This window comes from Heterocephalus glaber, unplaced genomic scaffold (assembly GCF_053883595.1).
Source record: "Heterocephalus glaber isolate CG9 unplaced genomic scaffold, H.glaber_assembly_v1.0 deba00001451, whole genome shotgun sequence".
Classification (NCBI taxonomy): domain Eukaryota; kingdom Metazoa; phylum Chordata; class Mammalia; order Rodentia; family Bathyergidae; genus Heterocephalus; species Heterocephalus glaber.
This window is the reverse complement of record NW_028258301.1, coordinates 6293894-6318910: the sequence shown is the minus strand read 5'-3', so window position 1 is coordinate 6318910 and position 25017 is coordinate 6293894. Positions and strand designations below refer to the sequence as shown.

Sequence of the window (25017 nt, the reverse complement as noted above, 5' to 3'; positions counted from 1 at the left end):
GCTTCAATTTTCCCTTTTCTCTTGTGTTCAGGGACTGCCCAGGAGTTCAAGAAGCATTTTGAGTTACCAATTTTGAAGAGTCGAGATGCAGCTGCCAGTGAGGCAGATAGGCAGCTAGGGGAGGAGCGACTGCAAGAGCTCATTAGCATTGTGAACAGGTAATGGCCCCAGGCCATCTAAGGCCAACCCTTTGGGGAGCTTTGTCTGTCTGTCTAGAGGACTGGGATTCTGAGGGAGTAGAATATTTTTCTTGACTATGGCTGTTGAACGAATGGAGTCTTGCAGACCAAGTGTCTGCTTTCATTCTGGCCTAGACCCTCTGGTCTGGTTTTGGTTTGCTTACCGGTCTGCTGAGGAAGCTCTTCTCTGAGGTAGCTGGGCTTCCTGAGCAAAATATCCCCTGGAGCATTGTTAGTACTTCAGAAGCTTTCTGTCAGTTGGTCTCAGACCTTAAAGCACCATTCTTCCCTTCCCATACTCCATACTTCTGTGATAGGTAAGGATAAATCTCAAAGATGGATACAGTTTTCAGGCTTATTTTTCCATGGAGGTCACATAACCTAGGGGCAGGTGTATCCTGGATTCTTCCATTGCAGGTACCCACATTTGATGGGTTATACTCTAGAGCCTTCCTGCCTTGCCTTAGCTTATCCTTACCTGTTTTATTATTTTTTTTTCTACTACATGTTTGCAGTATATAATGATTCCATTAATCATTGTCCTGCCAATTTTAGATGGCAGGAAGGGAGAATCAGTGTGCTCTTAGGACCTGTGCCAGGTGTCTCCTTATCTTTTCTGGTCTGCCCAGGAGGTAAGGGCTTAATCTGATTGAGCCTGGGGGCCATGTGGCAGCAGGTACAATGGTACCTCAGTTCACAAACTTCATTCTTTCCGAGATTTTGGTTGCAAACTGAATTAAACAAAAACTAAACCTAATTTAATGGTTAGGTTCAATATTGACTTTATGGGAAAATATGATTTAGTTCTCATCCAATTTGGTCTGTGACCAGAATTGTGGAAAGAATGAAGTTTGTGAACCGAGGTACCATGGTTTGGGGGCAAATGCAAGCAGAAATTCCCATAAGGATTTGGTGGTTTGCAGCTTGCTTTCTTTGACAGAGCTCGAGGATTAATGGGAGACCTCAGCCTTTTGAAGACCAGTCATCCTGTTGAAGGGAAAAGACATACCACTCTATGCTAGGCTATTTGGAAGGTCTCTGTTCCCATGACTGAGACCCCAATATATATATATGTGTTTTGTTTTTTTTTTTGGTACTGGGGATCAAACTCGGGACCTTTCGCTTGTGAGGCAGGTGCTGGAACCACTGAACTAAATCCCCGGCCCCTGAGACTCGCAATATATAGATACCTTTGCCATAGGGATGATAGATTTGTGACATTGTATACTATAAGACAGAGCTAGTCTTGGTCCTTTGAGTGGTAGCTGTTATTGTAGTAGGTAGCATTATAGTTTTGCCACCCCTTGCCTTTTTATCCTGTTTTTCTCTAGGTGTCTGATACGGAGGACATCTGATATCCTTTCTAAATATCTGCCTGTGAAGATTGAGCAGGTGGTTTGTTGCAGGTACTGAAATCAATGAAAGGGTATGCAATGAGTAGGTAAAAGCTTAGCCTCTGAAGCATGACTGGATCTCAGCATGTCCTCAGAGGGCAGAAATGTAGTCTAGCTTTTCCTACTGACCTAGCTGCCTTTTTTTTTAGGCTTACACCCCTTCAGACTGAGTTATACAAGAGGTTTCTGAGACAAGCCAAGCCAGCAGAAGAATTGCGTGAAGGCAAGATGAGTGTATCTTCCCTTTCTTCCATCACATCACTAAAGAAGCTTTGTAATCGTGAGTTGAGCCCATGCCCTGGTGTTCTCTCTGAGAATAAGGGGTTTTTGCTGGTGGTCCAGTAACCTTCATTAAAATTTGTCCAGACTTCATGGAGACCACATGTGATTCTAATCCTCCCTATGGTATGAACCCTGCAGTGCGATTCTGTAAACTAGACCCTTTTTGCACTGAGGATCAAACCCAGGGCCTTGCTTATGCTAGGTGAATGCTTTACTATTGAGCTACATCCCCAGCCCTAAAATAGACCTGTTGCTTTGGAAAATTTAGCTTATCCTCTTCCCAGCCCATGCTTGATGTTTGAGATGTACAGGACCATGTATGAATGCTTGCATGCATAGCTACTTATATGTTAGGCCAGAGGAAATATAACAAACCTGCCTCTGCTGTGGGAGAACACACTAATGAATGAGATTGTCCATCTGTGGTTCCAGATGGCAGTCTGATGCCATCTGTACCCTGTTGGAACTTGTAAGGATAGAGTCAGAGTCTGGTGCTAAGGAAAGCCTTCTGGCCCAGGCATTTGAAGGGCTTTCTGATGAGCATTGAAATGGAAACTTTAGAGAACAAAGTAGCTGGCATCTTGGTGTGGTTTGTTTGGTTTTTCAGATCCAGCTCTAATTCATGACAAGTGTGTAGAAGAGGAGGATGGTTTTGAGGGTGCCTTGGACATCTTTCCCCCTGGTTATAGTTCTAAGGCTATAGAGCCACAGCTGTCAGGTGAGCTCTTTCTGCCAGGTTATGGGGTCCTCTAAGAGAAAGGGGTGGAAGGAGGGTAGGAAGTTATTTTCATGTTACAGCTGTCTTGTCTCAAGGAAATATATCAGGAGTAAGAATCATGGGCCGTTGGAACAGCCAGTTTGGGGACTGATGGTTGCTGCTCTTCTCAGGTAAGATGTTGGTCCTTGATTATATTCTGGCGGTGACCCGAAGTTGCAGCAGTGACAAAGTAGTGCTGGTGTCCAATTACACCCAGACATTGGATCTCTTTGAGAAGCTCTGCCGAGCGCGAAGGTAGGGAAGAGCCTAACCAGGCCAGCAAAGAGATGTGCCTCCTACAGTGCCCCTCTAGGAAGATTAAGTATTCTGACTTAGAGATATAGGCCAAGATGTGAGTACATGAGGGACTTACCTGGAGAGGTTTCTTTCCTTTCTACCATGGTCCTGGCTCCATCTCCAAGCAGGATATCCATTGGTCCCTCAGGTTCTCTGCCCTTCCCCCTCAGGATAGAATCCTAGACCCTAGCTCCCTTTGGGAGGGGCTCAGGCTATGTAGGAGAAGCCTCAAGCTTGATTAGTCTAGTTCCTTTGGTAGCATAGCTTCACGGGTTCTGCTTTCTTCTTAAGTACTGATCTTCAGATCCCCCCCCTTCAGGTACTTGTATGTCCGGCTGGATGGCACGATGTCCATTAAGAAGCGAGCCAAGGTTGTGGAACGTTTCAATAGTCCATCGGTAAATGTGCAGCTTCTGTCCACACACCAGCAATACAGTAACATCAGGATTAAGGGTCGGTAGAGAAGCCGTAAGAGGGCTCTGCTTCAGTTTTTTTGTTTTTGTTGATTTGGTTGGAGTAGATGTGGTGGTTGGGTTGGAAATTGACTTTGTAGGTTTGAAAATTGGCTGGCAGGCAAACTAGTTTACCTTTCCACTTGGTCTGGATATGAGATAGAAGCACGACAAAAGAGTTAGCTATGCTGAGCAGTCTCACAGTTTTGGCTGTAAGAGGTTCTCTTTCCCCTGATTCTTTTCTTTTCAGAGCCCTGATTTTGTCTTCATGCTGAGCAGTAAAGCTGGGGGCTGTGGCCTCAATCTCATTGGGGCCAACCGGCTGGTCATGTTTGATCCTGACTGGAACCCAGCAAATGATGAACAAGCCATGGCTCGGGTTTGGCGTGATGGTCAAAAGAAGACCTGCTATATCTATCGCCTACTGTCTGTAAGAATGATCATAGTGGTCAGAGTTGGGGAGGGGTCATGGAACAAGATCTTCAGGGCCATCTTTTTTTTTTTCTTTTGTGTGCTGGGGATCAAACCTAGGGCTTTATGCATGATGGTCAAGTACCACACTACTGAGCTACACTCCTATCCCTTTTTAAGACCATCTTGAATTGTTTCTTAGTTGCTCTCTTTGGCCCCTCTGTAGCAGCAGCACTATGGGTTTAGCCTTGAGCACTTTATTCTGTTCTCCCTCTCCTTTCCACCTGGTTCCTCCAAATGCTTCTTACTGGGCTGTCCAGGTGTTTGTTCACAGGGCACTTTTGTTTTCATACCCAATTTCTGTTGCATCACTGGTCTTGTAATGTCATACTCTGTGTTTCATGGGGCTAAGGAGCGGTAACAGTATTTTCAACCACCATAGTTCTGTCTCATAGTTCCTCTTTCTGTAGCTCATGTTGTCTGACTTGACTACTTTCTTTTCTTTGTTGCTGCAGTCATCTAACCTCTGCTGTGCTCCTAATTCATGATGATTTTGGACACTGGCTATTTCTTTCCCAAATTCAGCAATCATTTTGCCTGACCTTTAGGACCATGCAGTTTTCCAGCACTCTGGCCTTCATGTTTCCTTGACTTTATTTCTCGTGACCTCAAGTCCCCTCATCTAATACTCGTAAGTCCACACTATGGAACTTGTTAGTACCCAAAACTTTAATAACTATTATCCTACTCTCATATCCTATCCTTCAGCTGATACCTACTACATCTACTTTAACCTGCTGCCCCTAGAACCTCTCCCATCCCCCTTTCCCCAGTCTGGCTTGGCTTCCCTTTTTTATCCAGCATGAGCCTTACTGTGTGTCCTTTCAGCCACTCTGTTCCCAGTATCCTTCTACTTGAATCATTTCAGCTGTTTCAGCCTCCACACCAACTAAAACTTGTATTTACAGATTGGGCCCACCACAAATTCATGCTCTTCCTTTTTAGACTAGTCCATATCTTATCCCTTCAGCAAACACTGTAAGCCTTCACCTCTTTCCTCAAGTTTCCTAACTAACCCTGGCTTGTTCTTTTTGAGACTTTTGTCTTCTCCTCAGCGAAAACATAGGCTACTAGGTATGAATTCTCTGAAGTCCCTTCTTTTCTTCTTTTAAGTCTCTATGCCTGATTTTCCCTTCCCATTTCTGAGAATACTCTTCCTCTCTGAGGCTCATTCTTTTACCTCTATTCTAAAGCCCTAGTATAGGTATATTCTACTATGCATCACTTCTACTTGGATTTCTTTTCAGCACTTTATGCATTCCCCTTCTAGATTCTGTCATTTAATGGCACCATTATTCATCTAACCCAAGTCTGGAAATCAACCTACTGAACTATTTTCTGCCTCTTAACCAGATTCCTACCATTTATTACTGATTTTATCTTCTTTTGGTACTTGGGATCGAACTTGGGACCTTGCGCTTTCAAGGCAGGCTTCGGAACCACTGAGCTAAATCCCCGGGCCACTGATTTTATCTTCTTGAAATTTCCTTAATGTAACCCTCCTCTCCATCACTTGCAAAGGTTACAGTCCACTCTCACTTGGATATTTTAAGGAGCTTCCTAATTGTTTTACCATTTCTTTTTTTTTTCTTAAAATACTCAGTCACCTTGTGTTTCTTGGGTCTTAACTCTTTTTTGGGAGGCAAGGTCTCACTATGTAGCCCAGGCTGGCCTCAAACTCAAGGCAATCCTTCTGACTCAGCCTCCTGAGTGCTGGGATTACAAGTGTGCGTCACCACACCTGGCTCTTAACCCATTCTTTACATATTATTCTTTTTTTTTTTTGGTACCGGGGATCGAACTTGGGACCTTGCGCTTGCAAGGCAGGCACCAGAACCACTGAACTAAATCCCTGGCCCTACATATTACTTTCAAAATAAGCTCTCCAAAAATTATAAATTTCCTCTTCATCACTTCAAAGACAAAGTCTTTCAGCCTGGCACCCAAGTTTCTCCAGTATGGTTTCCTCTTTCCCCAGTCCTGCCTCCTTTATCCTCTCTCCTGTAATCAGTCTCAACACACCCTGTACCTCCCTCATTGATTAATTGACTGATTGAGACAGAGTCTCTCATGCTGGCTTTAACTTCTGGGCCCAGATGACCCTCTCTCTAGGCTCAGCTTCCAAAGTAAGAACTTTTCATGATTCTTTAATAGGCCCAGTTTTTTTTTTTTTTGGTACCAGGGATTAAACTCGGGTTCTTGCACTTGCGAGGCAGGAGGCGGAACCACTGAGCTAAATCCCCAGCCCCAATAGGCCCAATTTATTCCTTTGTTTTTATGCTGGGAATGCCTTTGCTCTTCCCATGCAAACTCTGCCATTTTTCAAGATTCAGCTGAAGGATAATCTACTTTTAAGCTTTTTAACACTATTCCACCATCCCTCTTATGAGCCCTGTGTATCCTGTGTAGATATCTTATTGTACAAATTAGTTTGTATGCCTATCCCTTCCACTAATCAAGGAATGGGGTCACACCCAATTTTTTTTTGCTAGCACAGGGCCTGGCATAGACTGGATACCCAAATGACTACTGAATTAAGGAGAACTGGGCTTAATGTGGAGGTCTGAAGCCACTACAGGCAACCTCAGTTCACCCTAAAGGAATCTGCTAGGCCCTGAGACCCTTCATGGTGTAGAAAATAGCCTGAGTAGGTGCACATGCAAGAGTCATGTTCCTAGAAGGTAGACTGGGAAAATGAGGCTAAGCTGAGTACTCCATCCATTCCATCTCTCCTTGAGTGGCTGTACTTTGAACCCATGGGTTTCTCTGCTCCCTGTCTATGGGGATTTCTGAGCCCTGCATCCCTCAACCCTGTTCCCTCAGGCAGGAACCATCGAGGAGAAGATCTTCCAGCGGCAGAGCCACAAGAAGGCGCTAAGTAGCTGTGTGGTAGATGAGGAGCAGGATGTAGAGCGGCACTTCTCTCTGGGCGAGCTGAAGGAGCTGTTTATCCTGGATGAAGCTAGCCTTAGTGACACACATGACAGGTGGGTGGAGAGTGTTTGCCATTATCTCTGAGTTACCTACACAGCATAGAAATGAGATGTGTAGTGACCTCAGCTCTGTCCTCATTCAGGCTGCAGTGCCGCCGATGTGTCAACAACCATCAGGTCCGGCCACCCCCTGATGGTTCTGACTGCACTTCAGACCTGGGTCAGTGGAATCACAGCACTGATAAGCGAGGACTGCAGGATGAGGTACTCCAGGCTGCCTGGGACGCTGCCTCCACAGCCATCACCTTCGTCTTCTACCAGCGTTCCCATGAAGAGCAGCGGGGGCTTCGCTGATAACCAGCTGGTCTAGGTGTAGCTGTTAGAGGAAGGATACAGGGAAAGGGGCTCCCTGCCCCACCATAACCTGCTGAATTTTGTTCTCTGGGAGAAAATCATCAAGAAGGGCTGCATGATGTTTGCCCAAAATTTATTTTATAAGAAAACTTTTTTTTTGGTTAAAAAAAAGAAAGGAATAAAGGTATGAAAGGGACTGAGGCCTGGGAGCAGTGTGGTAAGCCCAGGAGGGAAGAGGCCTGGTAGTGGGCACTCCTACACTTCTCTAAAGCCTGGGTACCTGCTTGAGGGAAAGCAGGAACCCTAGGGCAAGGGGTGGGAACTGTCCTCAGTGACAGTGATGACACTATATCCTCCTGGCCCAGGGTTCCCAGAGTACTGAGTAAGGGGCCCAAAGGCCCTAAACCCAGCTGTGGGAATGCCTTAGCTGGTCTACATCAAGGCTTCCAGGACCTCAGTGCAAGGGAAGATGAAAAAGGAGAAAAAAAGTGACAGAAAGAGAAAGACAGAATTGGTGGTGGGGATTCTGGGCAGCCCATGCCTCAGCCACTATTAGCTGAACATGGGCCTGTGAGGTATGGGCCCCATCACATGGTGCTGACGTAATCTGCAAAGGCTTGGGAGGAGTCCCATGAGTCGCTAACCACGTGGCAGGTGGCCCGGAGCCGCCGGATGGCTTCCCTGGCTGTGACTGCATCCTGGTCCAGCCAGTTCTGGAAGAGGCGCAGGTGACCAAAGGCTCCACGGCCCCAGCGCTCCAGCCGCTTGGCAAACTCCAGAAGCCCATCTGGCTTGATGCAGTTGGAACTGGTAGAGATGAGATGGATTAGATATCCAGGAAGCAACTGATCCCTGGTCTATAGCTCTGTGGGTCCATCCCCCCAATGTACCTGATGTCCAGCTGACAGAGAGAAGAGGAAGAATCCTCTGAGAAAACATCTGCCAGAGCCAACAGGCCAGCATTTCCTGGAGAGAAGGGGGAAAGTGCCCATTACCTCCATCCAAGCATAGAGAACAAGGGTATTGAAATTCAACTCTGGCTGAGGAGAAGCCCCAACACACAAATATCTGTATTCCAATCCCCATTTTCCTAGTGGAGAGGTCTATGCCTCTACCCAGGGAGTGTCTAGGTCAGAGGCCTGGCTTCTCCCCCATCTCCCTCCCTTGGGTCCAGCTCCCACCCAGGCGGTTCCCAGGCAGCCGAAGGCCCTTCAGTGTGGAGTTGCCCTTCATAGCAGCAACCATCTCAGGCAGAAATTGGGCTGGGCGCTTCTCAAACAGACGGCAGAAGGAGAAGGTAATCTCTGTCAAGAGAAATTAAGAGCAGATTTGGATGGCTGCATTAGGATTGGTGCTGCCCCTCCTGCCCCCAGGTGGCCCTAGCAAGGTGTGAACTTTTTGGAGACTCAGAAAAAAGGAATCTCACCAAGATTCTAAGCAGGGCTAGAACTAAATCAGGTTTCAAACACAAGATTGAGCCTTAAGTGTTACTAGAAAGAGGATCTCTCCATGGACAGTCCTCCATTCACATCCTTTCCCTATCTATCCACTGACCATTCTATGCAGAATGGGGTTAGAGAAGTCAATGAGGGGAGCTTGGCACAACACAAGTATTTTTACCCCCACCACCACCTGTACCAGCCCATGACAGGTTAAAAAAAAAATGTGGGGTGAAGTACTCGAAAAGCGAGTAATTTTCCATGCTTGTAGAGGAGCTGAGTTACAGATTTTTAGAAGGAAGGTCATGTAGATTGTGTATCTTTTTTTTTTGTATGGGGGGATCAAACTCAGGGCCTTGCCCTTATAAGGCAGGCATGGTGCCACTGAGCTAAATCCCCGGCCCTTGTATATCTTTTTTACTGTTGAAGAAACATAGTGAAGAAAGGAACTAAGACAGCTCATTCAATGAGACAGCAGAGCCACAAGGAAGACCCAGGAATGCCCAGGTTCTAGATTAGGAATTTACCTTGAAGAGTCAGATTCTGTAGCAAAAAGAGCACCTCGCTCTGACAGTCAGCCAGATTCATGTCATGGAAGCTCAGCCTCTTCAGGGCTAAGTTGTACTCTGGAGAGGAGACAGAGACCATGGGCCTTAGCTTTCCCAAAGAACAGTGCTAGGTCCCCACCCTCCTTCACCATTCTTGCTGGATCCTACCTTTGAGTGTCTGCAACACAAGTCCAAAATCCTGGGGAGAGGCAAAGGTGGCACTATCCAGGGACAGCTGCTGTAGAGAACCTGAGGCCTTCAGAACAGAGCAGAGCAGTGGGGCCGGCTGGGCTCCTCGTGGAAATCCCATCTCCAACTGCTCGAGACAGTTTTCTGGATATGATAGGGAGAGAAGATTCCAGCTGGCTACCTCCCTCATGTCCAATAGCAAGTACAATGTTGGCTTTAAGGGATAAGCTAAAAATACTTTATTCATGCAGTTGTTAGTCACTGTACTTGGTTCTGGGATAGGGCACTAAATACGAGATTTGGTCCTTGTCCTTATAGAGGTTTCAGTCCAGGAAGACTAAATCATTCAGATGTAAGCAAATATAACAGTATATATGCAGCATGGTAGGATAGGTGTATCAGAACTAAGGGGACCTGGTTTGGTCTAGGTTCAGATTGCTTTTCTGAAATTAAACTGCCATGGTCATTCTACTGGGCTTATAGTGGTCTGGGCCTTATCCACCCCAAGGTTATCATAAAGAACAGTAGCCTGTCAAGGGGGAACAGATTCCAGATGAGCCAGAAATGAGTCAAAGGCAGACCTGGAGTGGAGATCCTTCCCCCTTCCCCACACCAATGCACTTGCACATTTGTGTAGCGATACATGTGTGTGTTGTGCTTCACCTGGTATCTCTTCATCTCCAATTATGTGACTGGGGGCCCCAGCATTCCCTGGCACAGCAGGGTTGTCCCGCTGACTTGGATGATCCACACGAATAGAGAGAACCCGAAGTAGGGGCAGGGCTCGAACGATGGCACGTGTCAACTCCAGGATGGGCAGCGGTGAGAATAGGTCACTGAGATGCAGGGCACGGAGGCGGCATCCAGCCTGGCCTGACAGGGCCCTCAGGCTGTCCAGCAGGCGGAAGATGTTAGAGCCCAGGCCTATGGCAGGAAAGATTAAAGCACGTGGGTGTCAGCAGGAGTAACATTCAGAGACAACGTCAAATATTTCTATTCCTGGGCTGAGGATTTAGCTCAGTGGTTCTGCCTGCTCTGCAAGCACAAGGACCCGAGTTCGATCCCCGGTAGGAAAAAAAAGATACACACACACACATACACTATTGCTTACTCTCGAAAATCTCTTGAGCTTTGGATCAGATTTTTAAAAACTTTTATCTAGATTACTCGTTTATCTTCCTTTTTTCTCAGATAACCAGCACACTCTGAAACTTTGATGCCTCCTATATTAGGCTGTGCCCTCAAGAGGAATCAGGGCATAGTCTCAAAATAAAAGATGTGGTAGGGCTCCATGTGGCTATCAGGAAAAGGATAGGCCCAGGGAGAACCACAGGTCTCCAGACCTCTGAGTTCTATGTAGTGTCCTGAAAAAGCAGGGTCCTGGAAGGTCCTGGGAGGCTGGTTTGAGACCAGCCTAGGCAAGTTAGCTGGACCCTGACTCAAAAAATAACAAAAAATGGGCGTGGTGGCACATGCTGATAATCCCAGCACGTGGGATTTGGAGGATCACTGTGAGTTTCTTGAAGCCAGCCTGTGCTACACAGTGAGACCCAAAAGAAAAACAAAAAGGGTGTAGCTTTGGTATAGCACTTCTGGGTTCTATCTCCAGCACTGCAAGAAGCTGGACCTTGGAGGAAATTTTTTCTTGTTTTTTGAGACAGTCTGGCTATGTAGTTCAGACTGTTCTTGAATTCACTAAGGAGCCCAGGCTAGCCTCAAACTTTCAGTGATCCTCCTGCCTCAGTCTCCCAGTGCTGGTATTACTGGCATGCACCACCACACCTGGCCTAGATTATGCTTGTCAGGCAAATAATATCTTAGAACCCCCTCCACCCCTCATCTCTTGGACTGTGGGCCTCTGTTCATTTATTCAACCAAAGTTTACCCAACACCCACCAAATAGGGTTTTTTGCTAGATAGCAGTGAGCAGCACATACTGTGCTTGCCTGTATTACCTGATAAAAATGTAACAGAAACTGGAGAGGCAAGGTACAATGGAAGTCCAAAAGATGAGTACCTAACATCTAGTCTGGTTTATATCAGTAAAGGCTTCCCAGCTGTCCTAAAGAATATAAAGGAGAATAACTAGCAGAGGAAATGACATATAGAGGCCTGAAGGAGTGGCAGGTTTTATGAACTGGAAAATATGGTAAGTATATAAAGTTTAAGAGGGGAAGCATTCAACATACAGCTACAGTATAGAGGCAAGCAGAAGGGAGAACATGAATTTTTACTGGATGACACAGTCAGATCTGCATATTTAACAGAATGCTTGGTGGGGAATTTAGCTCAGTGAGACTGTGCCTGCCTTGTAAGTGCAAGGTCCTGAGTTTGATCCCTGGTACTGAAAAAATAAAAGAATGCTTGTGCCGTACTGCAGGAAGAGTCAAGAAGAACTGTTGACATGATGGATCAAGGTGAGGAATACTAGTAGCCTGAATTAAGAATGTAGATAAAGAGGAATAAGTGGATTTGAAAAATATAAAAGCAATCTGGTGACTAAATAGATGTAGAGGCAGAATCTTGGTTTCTTTGGGCAACTGATTCAACTGTGATGTTACTCAGAATGAGGATCAGTACAGTGAAGAAGGCATGTCCAGGTTGGACATCAGTCTGGGAAGCTTGTGGGTTATGAAGGGGTAATGTCTGGTGTTAGCAACTTAATCCCCTCTTGGTATTTGGAGGTGTGCTTTTGGGAGGTAATTAGGACTAGATAAGGTCATAAAGGTGGGGATCCCATGATGGCATTAGTGACTTTGAGAGACCTGAGGTAGCACACTTGTGTGATGCTTTCCTTATCAGGAGGCAGCAAGGAGGCCCTCATGAGATGCTGGTATTATACTCTGACTTTCTGGTCTCCAGAACCATGAGCTAAATAAGCTTTTTTTTTTTTTGGTACCAGGGATCAAACTTGGGTCCTTGCGCAGCAGGCGGCGAAACCACTGAGCTAAATCTCTGGCCCTAAATAAGCTATTCTTTATAAATTACTTGGTTTTAGGATCTTGTACTGAGGACAGAAAACAGACTAAGATAGCAATCTTAAGGGCTGTTTAGGAGTCATACATGCCACTTTTCATAGGGAGGGCTAGTCTCTAGTGGTCAGAGATTAGTCTTCTAGGATTTAAGGCAGGAGAAATCAGACTTAGGGACTTAGTGCATAGGAGAGTGAGATATTAAGGGTGTAGATAGGTGACTACAGAGTTTTCTTCCTCCTAGGTTTGTGGTTCTCAAACTAAAGTATGTTAGAATTATCTGGAAAGCACGATAAAATGCCAAAGTCTGTATATTATTTAGTTGGATTGGGGTAGGACCCATGCATCTACATTTTTATTCTCTATGTATATTTTTTTTGATACCTGGGATCAAACTCAGGTCCTTGCGCTTGCGCAGCAAGCAGTGAAACCACTGAGCTAAATCCCTGGCCCTACATTTTTAAAAACTCCTGAAGTGATTCTAACTTACATCAAAGTTCAAGAAACTTTGATTTAAAGAGTTTGCTGATGCCTGTCTAGAGAAGGGTTTTGGAGACACTACGGGATGATGGATAAGTGTACCCAGCTGGATAAATGCATCAGGAAGTTCAGGAGAAAGATTTGGGATAATGTCCTAAAATGGAGAGTTGGCCACTGAAGCTACAGGAATGGGTGAAATCCAGAAAGGCTGTGTAAAGTAAGAGACCTCTAAGGAACTCTGAACTTAGGAGATAAGTGAAGGTCATGAGTGGTGGCGCACACCTGTGATCCTAGTACTAGGAGACTGAGGGGAAAGGGTTGCTGCAAGTTTGAGGCCAGCCTGGACTATAGCAAGACTTTATATAGTCTGAAAAAAACAAAACAAAGGTGTGGGGATTTAGCTCAGTGGCACTACTTGACTGGTAAGCGCAAGGTCTTGAGTTTGATCCCTGGTACTGCAAAAAAGCAAAAACAAAATAAGGGCCAGGGATTTAGTTCAGCGGGGCCATGCCTGCCTTCCAAGAGCAAGGTCCTGAGTTCCATCCCTGTAGCACCCCCCCCCCCCCGCAAAAAAAACCAAAACAGGAAAGGAGATAAGTAATGTTCAAGAGGAAGGAGATTTTTCAATAATGAAAGTTTTTCACAAAGAAGATAATAGCAAAACTGCCAAGGGTTTATGTAAGATGAGGATTTAAAAGTACATATTGTTAACCTGAACTAGATAGTGTGAGACCTTTTCTCAAAACACACACACACACACACACACACACACACACACACACACAGTATTTATGTTGCATCTAGTAACAAGGAAGCTAGAGTAAGCTGTGAGTGAAGTAATGACTGAAAAACATGAGAAAAAGGGATAGTTAATAAGGGATAAAGGGAGATAATGCTGGTTGTCTTTGGTGGAGACCTGATTGATGTGTTTTGTAGTACTGTGGATTGAACCCATGGCCTTCACTCTGACCTGTATCCCTACTTCCACCTCTTTAAAAATTAATTTTTGACTGGGTGAGGTGGTACATGCTTATAATCTCAGCACTTGGGAGGCTGAGGCAGGAGGACCATCTCGAGTTCCAGGCCAGCCTGGGCTACATAATGAGGCCAGCCTGAACCACTTATCAAGCCTCTGTCTCAACCCCTTCTCCCCCAATTATTATTTTTTTATTTATGTTTTTTTGCTTTCGAGGCAGGTGTGGGAACCACTGAGCTAAATCCCCAGCCCCTCCCTCAGTTATTTTTTGAGGCAAGGTTTCACTAAGTTGACCAGGCTGTAATCAAACTTGCAAAACTCCTGCCTCAGGCTCCCAGAGTGATAGAATTATAGGCATGTGCCATTATGCCCAGCAGGGTTAAATTAGTTAATATATCAAGAATAATTAAAATATGCAGATATACTTCAGAGTACATAAAAGTAATTACTAAGGCATTTGAGACATAAGCTTCCCTATTAAGTTGGAGGTAAGGATCTGGAGCACAAGTGGAAGAATTAGCCTTAGATAAGATAATCTCCATTGTGAAAGAAAAAAGATGAATGCAGAAGTAGAAGTGTTGATAGGCTGGTTAACAATAACTTGAAGGAGTTCATATGTGATAGCTTCAATTTTCTTTGTGAAGTAGGAGGTGAGGTCATTTGCTAAAAAAAAGGAATTAGAAGTGGCAGAGTAGGAATAGGAGCTGATGTTGCAAACAGGGTTCTCATGAGGTTGGTGACCCTGAATGTACTGTAGGCACCATTTGCACAGCTGTGATTTTCTGTAGAAGTACTTAGCAACTTAGGCAGATTGCTTGGGTTCAACACAGTTGAAGTTTTGCTAGCTGGGCGCAACCAGGTGGGAAAGACAGGCCTGCCTGCCTGCCTTACAAGTTGCTGGTCTGATTTTTTTTAAAAAGTTCCATACCTTCTCATCTTAACAGCTGTTTTGATATGACAGTTTAGTGGAGTGATGGTGAACCTTTTAGAGCTTTCAATGATACAAACAGCCTGCTACGGCACATGTACTGTAGGTTTGCCACCACTGATCTAGTGGGATTTAACCCCAACCCTGGTGGGTCTGCATACACAATCCTGTCCCACTTACCCTTGAACTGTTTCTCCTGTATCTTGCTGACTTATTTCTCTGCCTCTAAGGACCCTTGGCTTCTACCAATCTAGCCTACAGAACTCAAGTTCCTCTCCTGACTCTGATGGCTGCTTTCTGTGAGCCTTCTGCCCTGCCCTGTGAGGCATAGAACCACATTTCCAGTTTCCTGATCATACTCCAGCTTCCCTCTTAGGACTGAGTGCTGTTGGGAAATCCAAGCCCATCCCTGCCCCTCCAGGGTGCTCACCATTGTAGGAGAGTGTGAGGCTCTCCAGAGACACCCAGGAGCTCAGCAGGTGGCACAGTGTCAAAGCTGCCTCTGTGGAGAGGGGAACTGTGAATAGCTCCAAAGTGGAGATGCTGCGGAATCTTTGGGAGGCTTCCAGGGCTGGGAGCCCCAGGCAGCTGGGATCTGATCCATCCAAAGCTCCACAAGCCACTTCCCCAATCTCCATCTCTTCACCATCTTCCTTTTCACCAGCAACAATAAAAACAAAGTCATACAGGTCTTCAGACTCTGCACCAGATCCCTGACGAGCACGAGGACCCTTCTTCCCTGCAGCTCGTTTGAAACGCTTTAAGGGCTTAGGTTGTGGGGCTGAGTTAGCTGGAGCCCTTTTGGATGAGGCTGTGGAAGAGGAGGCAGAGGCAGAAGAGGTGGCAGCCAGAGTAGAAGGTGGCCGCTTGGTACCAGAAGCCTCATGGGAAGTGGCTGGAGGGTGCAGCCCTCTCTTAAGGTCTGTCCCGCTTGCTATCAGGCTCTCATGTGTGCTCCGTCGTGTTACCCGAGTGGCAGGTGCAGCTCTGGGCATCTGCTTGGTTTCACTCTTTCTCCGGGTAGCCATCAGGGCTGCAGCACAACGCTCGGCAGCATCCCGGCGAGGCCGGCGTGAGCCCAGCAGCAGAGACCCTTCATTTCGGGATGTGGCTCGGCCTCGGGAAGCCTCTCCACAGAGGCGGCAGGGTGGGCCACCAGGGCCTGGTTGCCAAAAGCCAGCACTCATGGTGAGGATAAGGATGAAAAGTGCTGACTCAGGCACAGGCCAGGAGTACAGCGACACTTGGCTGACAGCGCCATGGTGAATGAGCTGATGCAACAGCTGCCGAAGTGACTGCTGAGCAGCCACATCAGAGAACAGCAGGTGGCGGAACTTGAGGGTGTGCAGGGAACTGGCCAGGGTCTCCAAAACCCTGCGGTTGGGCTCAGCCACCAACTCTGTTGCACCCTGCAGCATGTTGCAGATGGTGAGTTGCCGGACATGACGAGAGCTATGCAGAAGAGGTGAGAAGCGCTGGTCGCAAAGACGCCTGTCAGAAGACACATCAATGGTACCACGTAGAACATGGGAAAAAAAGGCTTCCATAAACTTGGCTCGCCAACAGGTCACACTCTGAAAGCAGAGAACATGCCAGATAGCTATAATCCTGTGCAATCCATATTCATGAAACTCATCTCCATTTCCTTTGTCCCCTTCCTCTTTGTACTAATAACAAGCTATTTACTGAGCACTCATGAGTCAGGCAACATTTTAAATTATGCAAATTCATTTAATCCTTACATCTTTGAGGTGCATATTACTATTATTATTTTACAGGTAAGAAAACAGGTATCCAAGCTGATGAATAAAAACCATTTGTTTAGTTTTTCTTTGCAGGGCAGCACTATAATGTGCATGCCTGAGAAATATGGCAGAATTTGTATTCTATGTATATCAAGTGCAGAACTGTATTTCTGATGGCATCTGAAGAGTGGAACCTTTCTTTTTTCTCTCTTTCTCTCCCATGTCCCAGTGCTGGGAGTCAAACCCTCGGCCTTAGAATGCTAGGCAAGCACTCCACCACTAAACCATACCCCCAGCCCAAGAATCTTTTTTTTTTTTTTTTTTCGGTACCGGGGACTGAACTCGGGTCCTTGCACTTGCACAGCAGGTTATGAAACCACCAAGCTAAATCCCCGGCCCTAGAATCATTTTTTCATTCTCACAGTGTTCTAAAATTTTTTAATCAATTGACAAAAAGATATGAACTTGAAAAAAGACACAGAGGGCCAGGGATTTAGCTCAATGGTTCCGCCACCTGCCTCGCAAGTGCAAGGTCCCAAGTTCGATCCCCGGTACCAAAAAAAAAATAGAGGTTATCACACAGGTAAGTGGTAATCAAGATTTAACCTGTAAGGGCTGGGGATTTAGCTCAGTGGTTTTGCTGCCTGCTGCTCAAGCGCAAGGACCCAAGTTCGATCCCCAGTACAAAAACAAACAAAAAAAAAGATTTGACCTGTAATCCCAGCACTCAGGAGGCTGAGGCAAGATGATCACCAAGAATTCAACACAGGCCTGGGCTATATAGTTCAAGGCCAGCCTGAGCTACAGCACAAGACCCTGTTTTCAAAATAAAATTTTTTTAACCCAGGAAATCTAGTTCAAGACCATTCTTTTGCCATAATGTCTCTCACGACTGAGTCACTCACTGCTGTAAATTCTGTATTTTTTTTTTTTTCAGAACCTGATCTCAACTTTTCAGACCCTTAAGACCTCACACAGTACGACTTCATTAGCTTCCTGGTTGTTCTGTGTCCCCTTTTCTTCTCATACTACTCTGCACAAGCTCACTGAAGTTCTTGTAAAATGCTACTTTCATTAAATTCTGCTTTAAAACACCCTGTCTCCCTAGTCTAGAGTTAATTTGAATTTCTTCAGCCTGGCAACAAAGTCCTTCCACAAGATGACCTCTGCTACCTGAGAAAGACCTCCTCTCCTTGAGCCTGGACCTCTGCACTAAGCTACATCCTCAGCCCTTTTGTTGATGGTTTGAGACAGGGTCTTGCTGACTGAACTCACTAGTAGCCCAGGTTAGCTTGAGACTAACAATCCTCCTGCCTCAGCCTCCTGAATGCTTGATTACTGGCCTGTGCTACCACGCCCATCCTTTTGTTTTGAGACACTTGTCTAACTAACTTGCCCAGCCCAGGCTGGAACTTGTGATCCTTCTGCCTAAGCCAAAGGTATGCCCATCTAAGCCATGCCCAGCTATATTCCCACATCCTGATCATGGGAATGCTTTGACCTGGCCAAATTGGTTACCTCACTGACCCAAACCTTTCTTCTGACATCTGCTAGAAATGGTTTCTGCTGGTGGACTAAACAGATTTCCTAACAAGTCACTGAGACTTTCTTGTTGGAATTTCTCTGACATTCTATTCAAGTCTAAGATGTTGGTACACTATTCCATGGTGTTTGGGCTCTTTGCCAATGTACATGTCTTCTCCCAACTATTAGGAATCCTAGGGAGCATGAACCAAATTTAAGGTTTGTTTTCTCTAAGGTGAGTTATTTGTTTTATTTTTTGGTACTGAGGATCGAACTCGGGTCCTTGCGCTTGCGCAGCAGGCGACAAAACCACTGAGCTAAATCCCTGGCCCGAGTTGTTTTGATGGACATGTGATGTCACACTACCCTGATATGTTTAGAACTTGGAATGCAGTTCGTTTTAAACCTTTACTGCAGGGCCAGGATGTATCTCAGTGGCACTGCACCTGCCTGGCAAGCGGAAGGTCCTGAGTTCGATCCCTGGTACCACACACATACACATACAAATAACATACCAGATACCCAAATTTAGTGATTATATAGGGGACCTCTGAGGTAAAATACAGGCATCTTTATTTTTTAAGACTTTACCCCAGATGATTCTGATATACACTACAGGTTAAGAAGTACTGCTACTAAGAAGGGCACACAACAAAGAGAGGTACCAAGCTGAGAGTTCCTATTTTAAGATCACTCTTTTTTGGAGACAAGGTCTATGTAGTTCAGCCTGAACTTGAACTCACTATGTAGGCTAGGCTGGCCTCAAACCGACAGTAAGTTTCCTGCCTCAGCCTCCTGAATGTGTGTGCCATCATGCCTGGCTTACAACCACACTTAAGTCAGGGCTGGGGATTTAGCTCAGTGGTGCTGCAGGCCCAAAGTCCTGAGTTCAATCCCCAGTACCCACCCCCCAAAACAAAAAACAATCCACACTTAAGTTCTCATCTCCTAAGGTACAAGAGACTTCAGTATGGGTTCCCAGCTCTGCACTGTGCTTTGGGCCTCTTCTTCTACAAGGTGTGGTTACCATTCTCTCCATAGGATTGTGCAAATATCAAATGAGCACAAGGCGAAGCACTTTAGTTTTTGATTTGTTTTGGTTTTTTGAAATGGTTTCACTATGTAGCCCAGGCTGACCTCAAACTAGCAGCAGTCCTCTGTCAGCCTCCTGAGTGCTGGGATTAAAGGCTTGCACCACCACACCCAGCTACACCTGAGGGTCTTAGCGGGCGTTGGTTCTCTCCTTCCTCAGGCAAAAGTGGCATTTCTTTGGCCCTAGTTAATTCCCTAGGCTCTGCCTGCTAAGTTTTCATGTCTGAGCTACCTGGGTGGTAGCAAAAGAAGGGCCTAGCTTCCCAGCAGGAGGGCATTAGGGAAACGGAAAAAATAGCTTGCACTCAGAAGTCTCCTCAGCTTTTTGCAGTGCTAGGAATTTAGCACTGCAGGGCCCTGTGGATGCCAGGCAAGTGCTCTACCACTGAGCTACATCCTCAGCTCCTCTGTTTAGTTTTGTTTTGTTTTTCTGAGACAGGGTCTCACTATGTAGTTCAGGCTGGTCTTGAACTCACTATAGCCCAGGCTGGCCTCAAACTTGTAGCGATCCTCCTGCCTCAGTCCCCCAAGTGCTGAGGTTACAGGTGTGCAACAGTAACCCCGCTCTGTTCAGTTTTGAGTGCAGGCACCTGTCTTAGGTTCTACCTCCAGCACCTCTCCTACAGATGTTGGCCACATACATGTTCTTGAAAAGTACTTGCAGATAATGCTAGCAAGTCTTCACCTAAACAAGTGAGACAGTCAGACAGTTATAAAATCTGGGCCTAAAGATTGGACAAGGCTGTAAACTAAGATTGTGTGATTATTTCTGCATAAAATGGATGAAGAAACAGGTTAGAGAAGTAAATACTGGATTTTTCCAGACATGTTAATGAAGACATTGGGAGAGAATGTTTAAAGTTGAACACTCCAATGTGATAAACTGCAGCAAACAGCATGCCATAATAATGAGGAACGTGTACTTCAGAGCCAGACTGCTTTCATTTGAATCCTGGGTCTGCCTTTCACTAACCATAACTATAGGCATGTTACTTCACCTCTCTGCCTGAGTTTCATCATCTATAAAGTGAAGGAGATAACAATAGCAATACCAAGCTGCTGTGAGGTTAGGACAGCCAAAACTCAATGGCTTCTTTCTCATGAATTAGTGCACAGCAGACAAGTGATCCCCCCACTACCACCACCTGTACGGGGAAGTGAACCCAGAGCCTTCACACTGAGCTACATGCCTAATACTTTTAAAGGCAAGGTCTAAATTGCCCAGGAGGGCTCAAACTTGTGATGCTCCTGCCTCAGCCTTCCACAGTGCTGGGATTATAGGCCTGCCATACCAACAGATGGCTGCAGAATGATTTAAGCACTTTGTTTTACATAAAGGTAGGGGAAATGAGGCACTGCCCATGAGGTGAAGTGACATTTGCCCACCAACACAATCCTTGGCCCATCTTCAATGGGTGGCAGTTCAGGCACTGGTGGGGCAGGGAGAAGTGTTTGTACAAACTAGGGAGGGCTAAATATTTTTTCTGTTTTTTGAGTTGGGATCTTGCTGTGTTGCCCAAGCTACTGTTGAACTTGTGGGCTCAAGTGGTCCCCCTGCCTCAGCTCCAGGTTTTGTACCACCATACCTGGCTGATTATATCTACTTGTTAGAGCCAGAAAATATTCACAGATTATCTATTATACATTGTTTTTTGATAACATATTTTCAGGAAGATAAAAGAAGCAACCCAATGGGCTGGGGATTTAGCTCAGTGGTTCCGTCGCTTGCCTCGCAAGCGCAAGGACCCGAGTTTGATCCCCGGTACAAAAAAAAAAAAAGAAGCAACCCAAAACTCACACGTAAACCAATGCTGGAGTTTGTATGTATATGTACATGTGAATAGTTATGGATATTTGTTTTTGCAACATTGAGACATTTTTGAACAATTTCAAATGCTGGGCCTTTTTTGTTTTGTTTTGTTTTGTTTTGGGTACCGGGGATTGAACTTGGGACCTTGTGCTTGCAAGGCAGGCAGTGGAACCACTGCTGAACCACTTTTGAACATTATACCACCATGATTTAAATGTTTTTAGTTTTGTTTATTGAGACTGGTCTATAATTTTATTATTTTGAAAATATATCATATTACCAGTCCCCCTATTATTGAATATATACTTTTTTGTGGCCTTTTGATATTAAACTTAGCTATAATGAACATCTAGAAATATTTTTTATGAATATCACAATTTTGTATTTTTGCTTTTGGTCTCACTATATATAGAATCCAGGCTGGCTTCGGGTGTGCTATGTAGCTCCTGGATAGCTTCATATTCAAGATCTTTCTGCTTCAGCCTCTTGTGTGCTGGGATTACAGGCATGGGCCACCATGCCCAGCTGAACCCAGGACCTTAGCACTGAGATATATCCCCAGATTTTTTTTTTTTAATTTTTATTTTTGAGACAGGACCTTGCTAAGTCATTAAGTTATCCAGGCTGGGCTGGAAGTTGGGAACTTTAGGCCTCAGCCTCCCAGAGTGTTGGGATTAATAGGTATGAACCACTGTGTTTGGCTCTGACTTCAATTTTGATATTCTAAAAATTCTAAGAAGCAGATTTTTTTTTTTTTGAGACAGTCTTTCAGTTCGGGCTGGCCTTGAATGCTTGGTGATCCTCCTGCCTCAGCCTCCTGAGTGTTGGGATTACACGTGTGGGCCACCATGCCCGGCTAGAAGCAAAATTTCTAGTTAAAAAATTTGAGTATTTTTAAGACTCCTGAAAAATATCACCAGATTGACCACCCAGAAAGTTGCAACAATTTCTATTCCCACCAATGTAACAGGTGTAAGTGCAACTTTCACCTACCCCTGGCCAACCAGGGGCATGAATTTAAAAAAGAAAAAAGAAAAGAAGACTTTACTAATATGGGGTAAAATTTTACTTTCCTTTTTTTTGGTACCAGAAACTGAACTCAGGACCTTGGGCTTGCCAGGCAAGCACAGTGCCACTGAGCTACATCTTTGGCCCTTCTTTTTATTTATTTATATTTTTTTATAGTACCAGGGATTCAACTCAGGACCTTGCACTTGCCAGCCAGGCATGGTGCTATGAGCTACACCCTGGGCCCAGCCCTTCTTTTTTTGTTTTTTGGAGACAAGGTCTCACTATGCAATTCAGGCTGTCTTTGAATTCATTGTGTAGCCCACATTGCCCTGGAACTAGCAGCGATCCTCTTCCCTCAGCCTCCAGAGTGCTGGGATTATAGGCACACACCTCTACACCCAGCAGAGGTTGAACATTTTTCAATTTATTGGAAATTTTTGTGTATTTGTGACTCTTCCAAATCTTTAATTTTTTGTTGTTTTTTTTTGGTACCAGGGATCGAACCCGGGACCTTGCGCTTGTGAGGCAGGCAGTGGAACTACTGAGCTAAATCCCTGGCCCCAAAAATCTTTAATTTTATGAGAATGTTCATCTTATTCTTTGTATCTTTCTGTTTTTTGTTAGTTTTTTTTTTGGTCTTGTTTTTTGGTACTGGGGATCGAACTCGGGACTTTGCACTTGCGAGGCAGGCAGTGGAACCACTAAGTTAAATCCCCAGCCCGTATCCTTCTGTTTTGCAAATTTTGTTTTTGTTTTTTGAGACAGAGTCTCCCTATGTAGTTCAACTGGCCTTGAGCTTACTATGTAGCCTAGGCTGGCCTCAAACGTGCAGTGATCCTCCTGCCTCAGCCTCCTGAGTGTTGGGATTACAGGCATGTGCCACCATGCCCTGCTTGTTTTTTTGTTTTGTTTTGTTTTTTGAGACAGGGTCTTGCTATGTACTTCATGCTGGCTTTGAATTCACTATGTAGCCCAGGCTGGCCTCGAACTTGCAGCAATCCTCCTGCCTCTGCCTCCTGTATATATCTTTTTTTTTTCCAGTACCAGGGATCGAACTCTTAAAATTTTTATATCGTTAAATAAGCACATATGTCATTTTTGTCTTTTTTATTGTTTTTTTCATTACAGTGCTGGGGGTCAAACTCAGGGCCTTTTGCACAATATATAAATGTTCTACCACTAAACTAAATCTCTAGCCCCAAATTTTCTTTTTTGGTTTGCTGATTAATTAGCACTATCTCTATCCTGAGATTAGCCATCATATCACTTTTATTCTTTTTTAGTTTTATACTTTTATTTTTTACAGTTTAATCTTTAATCCATATAGAAATTACTTGAGCATATTGTGAAGTAAAGCTCTAACTTAATTTTTTCCAAATGGTTAACCAATTGCTTGAGAACCATTTATTAAATCATCCTTTGTTTCTCCACTACTTTGTCATCAGAATACCTCTTGTATTGTATAAAAATCATATATGTTAGTACCACAATATCTGCAATACTCTTGCTTTATATAAGCAGTATCTCCTGGACCTAGCAAGTGCCTGGAAATGAGCAGGCACTCAATAAATGGCTTCTTGCCCCCCTTCTTCTTTTGTGGTTCTTGGGATGGAACCTATGGTCTCATGCACACTAAGCAAGTGTTCTATCATTAAGCTAAACACCAAGCCCCTCAATAAGTACTTCTGGGTTGTGAGATGAAGGTTGTTATGTTGCAAAAGTGGGAAGCAAAAGAAAACATCTAGAGTAGCTAATGTTCTAAGTCAGGATCTCTGCCTCAGTGACTGTTTGGCCACCAAATGTCCTGAAATGCTTTGAACTAAGATAAGATAACAAAGTTTTGTTCAAAAAGCTTAAGATAATGTTGGACAAAGAAAGCTTTCTCCAAGCGATAGATGCCACAATTTTTGTCATGGGCTTGTCAACCACACTGTGAAATACTGAGACAAAGTGAATCTGATGTTTCTTTAAAGATAGCAGAAAGCTGTTATGCTTTTCTAATATTCTTGCACCCAATTTTCCTCATAAGGGCTACTGTCTGTTGGGCCTCAGTGTCCTCATCCAAACTCGCAGGGCTAGAGTCGAGATCTAGAAGTGGAAAAGCTGAAGGATATTGGGCTGAATGTTACTAAACCCAATGTATTACTAGAAATTAAAATCTCCCCTTAAATTTCTCTCCTTCTCTCTGTTCATTTGGCCTCGTTGAGCCCACCTCAAATATACTTTCTAAAACATTTTCTTGCTCTCTTCTCCCTCTATCTCTGTTTTTCTCTATCGCACCACTTATCCTATCATCACTGATCTATTTGTAGATTTCCTTATTAAACTGGTAGGTTGTTAAGATTAGGGAGTGTGTATGTACTTTGTTTTTGGTTTTTTTTTTTTGGTACTGGGGATTGAACTCGGGTCCTTGCGCCTGCACAGCAGGCGGCAAAACCACTGAGCTAAATCTCCAGCCTAGTGTGTGTGTACTTTGGATATCTGGGATAAAATTTGTTAAGTGGTTTTAGTTAATGTTTATTGAACTAAATCTGTCATCTAATTATGGAGTAGCTAAAGAAATTCTGCTTAAATAAGAGCTCCAGTCATTTAAATCTGAATTTTTTTTTTTGGTACTGGGGATCAAACTCAGGACCTTGCAAGGAAGGCCTGACGCCACTGAGCTAAATCCCTGGACCTTAAATCTGAATTAGTGACTAGTAGAATCTTATGGCTAAAAGGAGCCATAACATCAGTCCTGTCAATCCCCTTTTAGAATGCTGAATTCCCTGTACAACATCCTTTAATCAAGTAGTTATCTAGACTTTCTTTGAACACTTGGTAATGGGAACCATATTAGTTCTGGAACTAGCTTGTTTCATCACCAACAATTATAAAGTTTAAAAGTTTTACCTTTAGTTTAGCAAGAATATGTCCTCCTTTAGCTTCCACCTAGAACAAGTCTATGAATCCCTCATTCATGTAACAACCATTCATGTATTTCAAGGTGGTTCATGTTTCTCAAGTCGTCTCTTTTTCAGGAATAACATCTCATCTTCCAAATGTGACTCACGTGATATGGTTTTGACGACTTTCTCCATATTCCAGGGATAGATAGCCTGACTAGTGCAGAGCCTGGCAGGACTATAGTCCCCCTTGTCCTTCAGCTTATATTATACTAGTTCATACAGCTTAGGTCATCACT

General features: G+C 44.6%; 2 protein-coding genes across 6 annotated transcripts in view; one reads left to right on the top strand and one right to left on the bottom strand.

The window, feature by feature from the left end:
* The window catches only part of Rad54l (RAD54 like), a 28702-nt gene extending 21447 nt beyond the window's left edge, over window positions 1-7255 (top strand). For 3 of the 4 annotated variants that reach the window (XM_021250786.2, XM_021250788.2, XM_087214748.1), the window contains 9 exons: window positions 32-158; window positions 1511-1585; window positions 1723-1853; window positions 2463-2573; window positions 2744-2867; window positions 3229-3307; window positions 3612-3791; window positions 6656-6819; window positions 6909-7255. In XM_021250786.2, the coding sequence (XP_021106445.2) occupies window positions 32-158; window positions 1511-1585; window positions 1723-1853; window positions 2463-2573; window positions 2744-2867; window positions 3229-3307; window positions 3612-3791; window positions 6656-6819; window positions 6909-7119 (1202 nt within the window). In that variant the 3' untranslated portion in view covers window positions 7120-7255. The remainder of the gene's footprint in view (window positions 1-31; window positions 159-1510; window positions 1586-1722; window positions 1854-2462; window positions 2574-2743; window positions 2868-3228; window positions 3308-3611; window positions 3792-6655; window positions 6820-6908) is intronic. The other variant, XM_021250787.2, reaches the window with a different exon arrangement.
* Lrrc41 (leucine rich repeat containing 41) overlaps window positions 7236-25017 on the bottom strand; it is a 37532-nt gene continuing 19750 nt past the window's right edge. For both annotated transcript variants that reach the window (XM_021250785.2, XM_004872951.4), the window contains exons 4-10: window positions 15082-16225; window positions 9959-10219; window positions 9275-9439; window positions 9086-9184; window positions 8301-8423; window positions 8010-8085; window positions 7236-7926 (exon numbers count right to left, since the gene is read on the bottom strand). In XM_021250785.2, the coding sequence (XP_021106444.1) occupies window positions 7707-7926; window positions 8010-8085; window positions 8301-8423; window positions 9086-9184; window positions 9275-9439; window positions 9959-10219; window positions 15082-16225 (2088 nt within the window). In that variant the 3' untranslated portion in view covers window positions 7236-7706. The remainder of the gene's footprint in view (window positions 7927-8009; window positions 8086-8300; window positions 8424-9085; window positions 9185-9274; window positions 9440-9958; window positions 10220-15081; window positions 16226-25017) is intronic.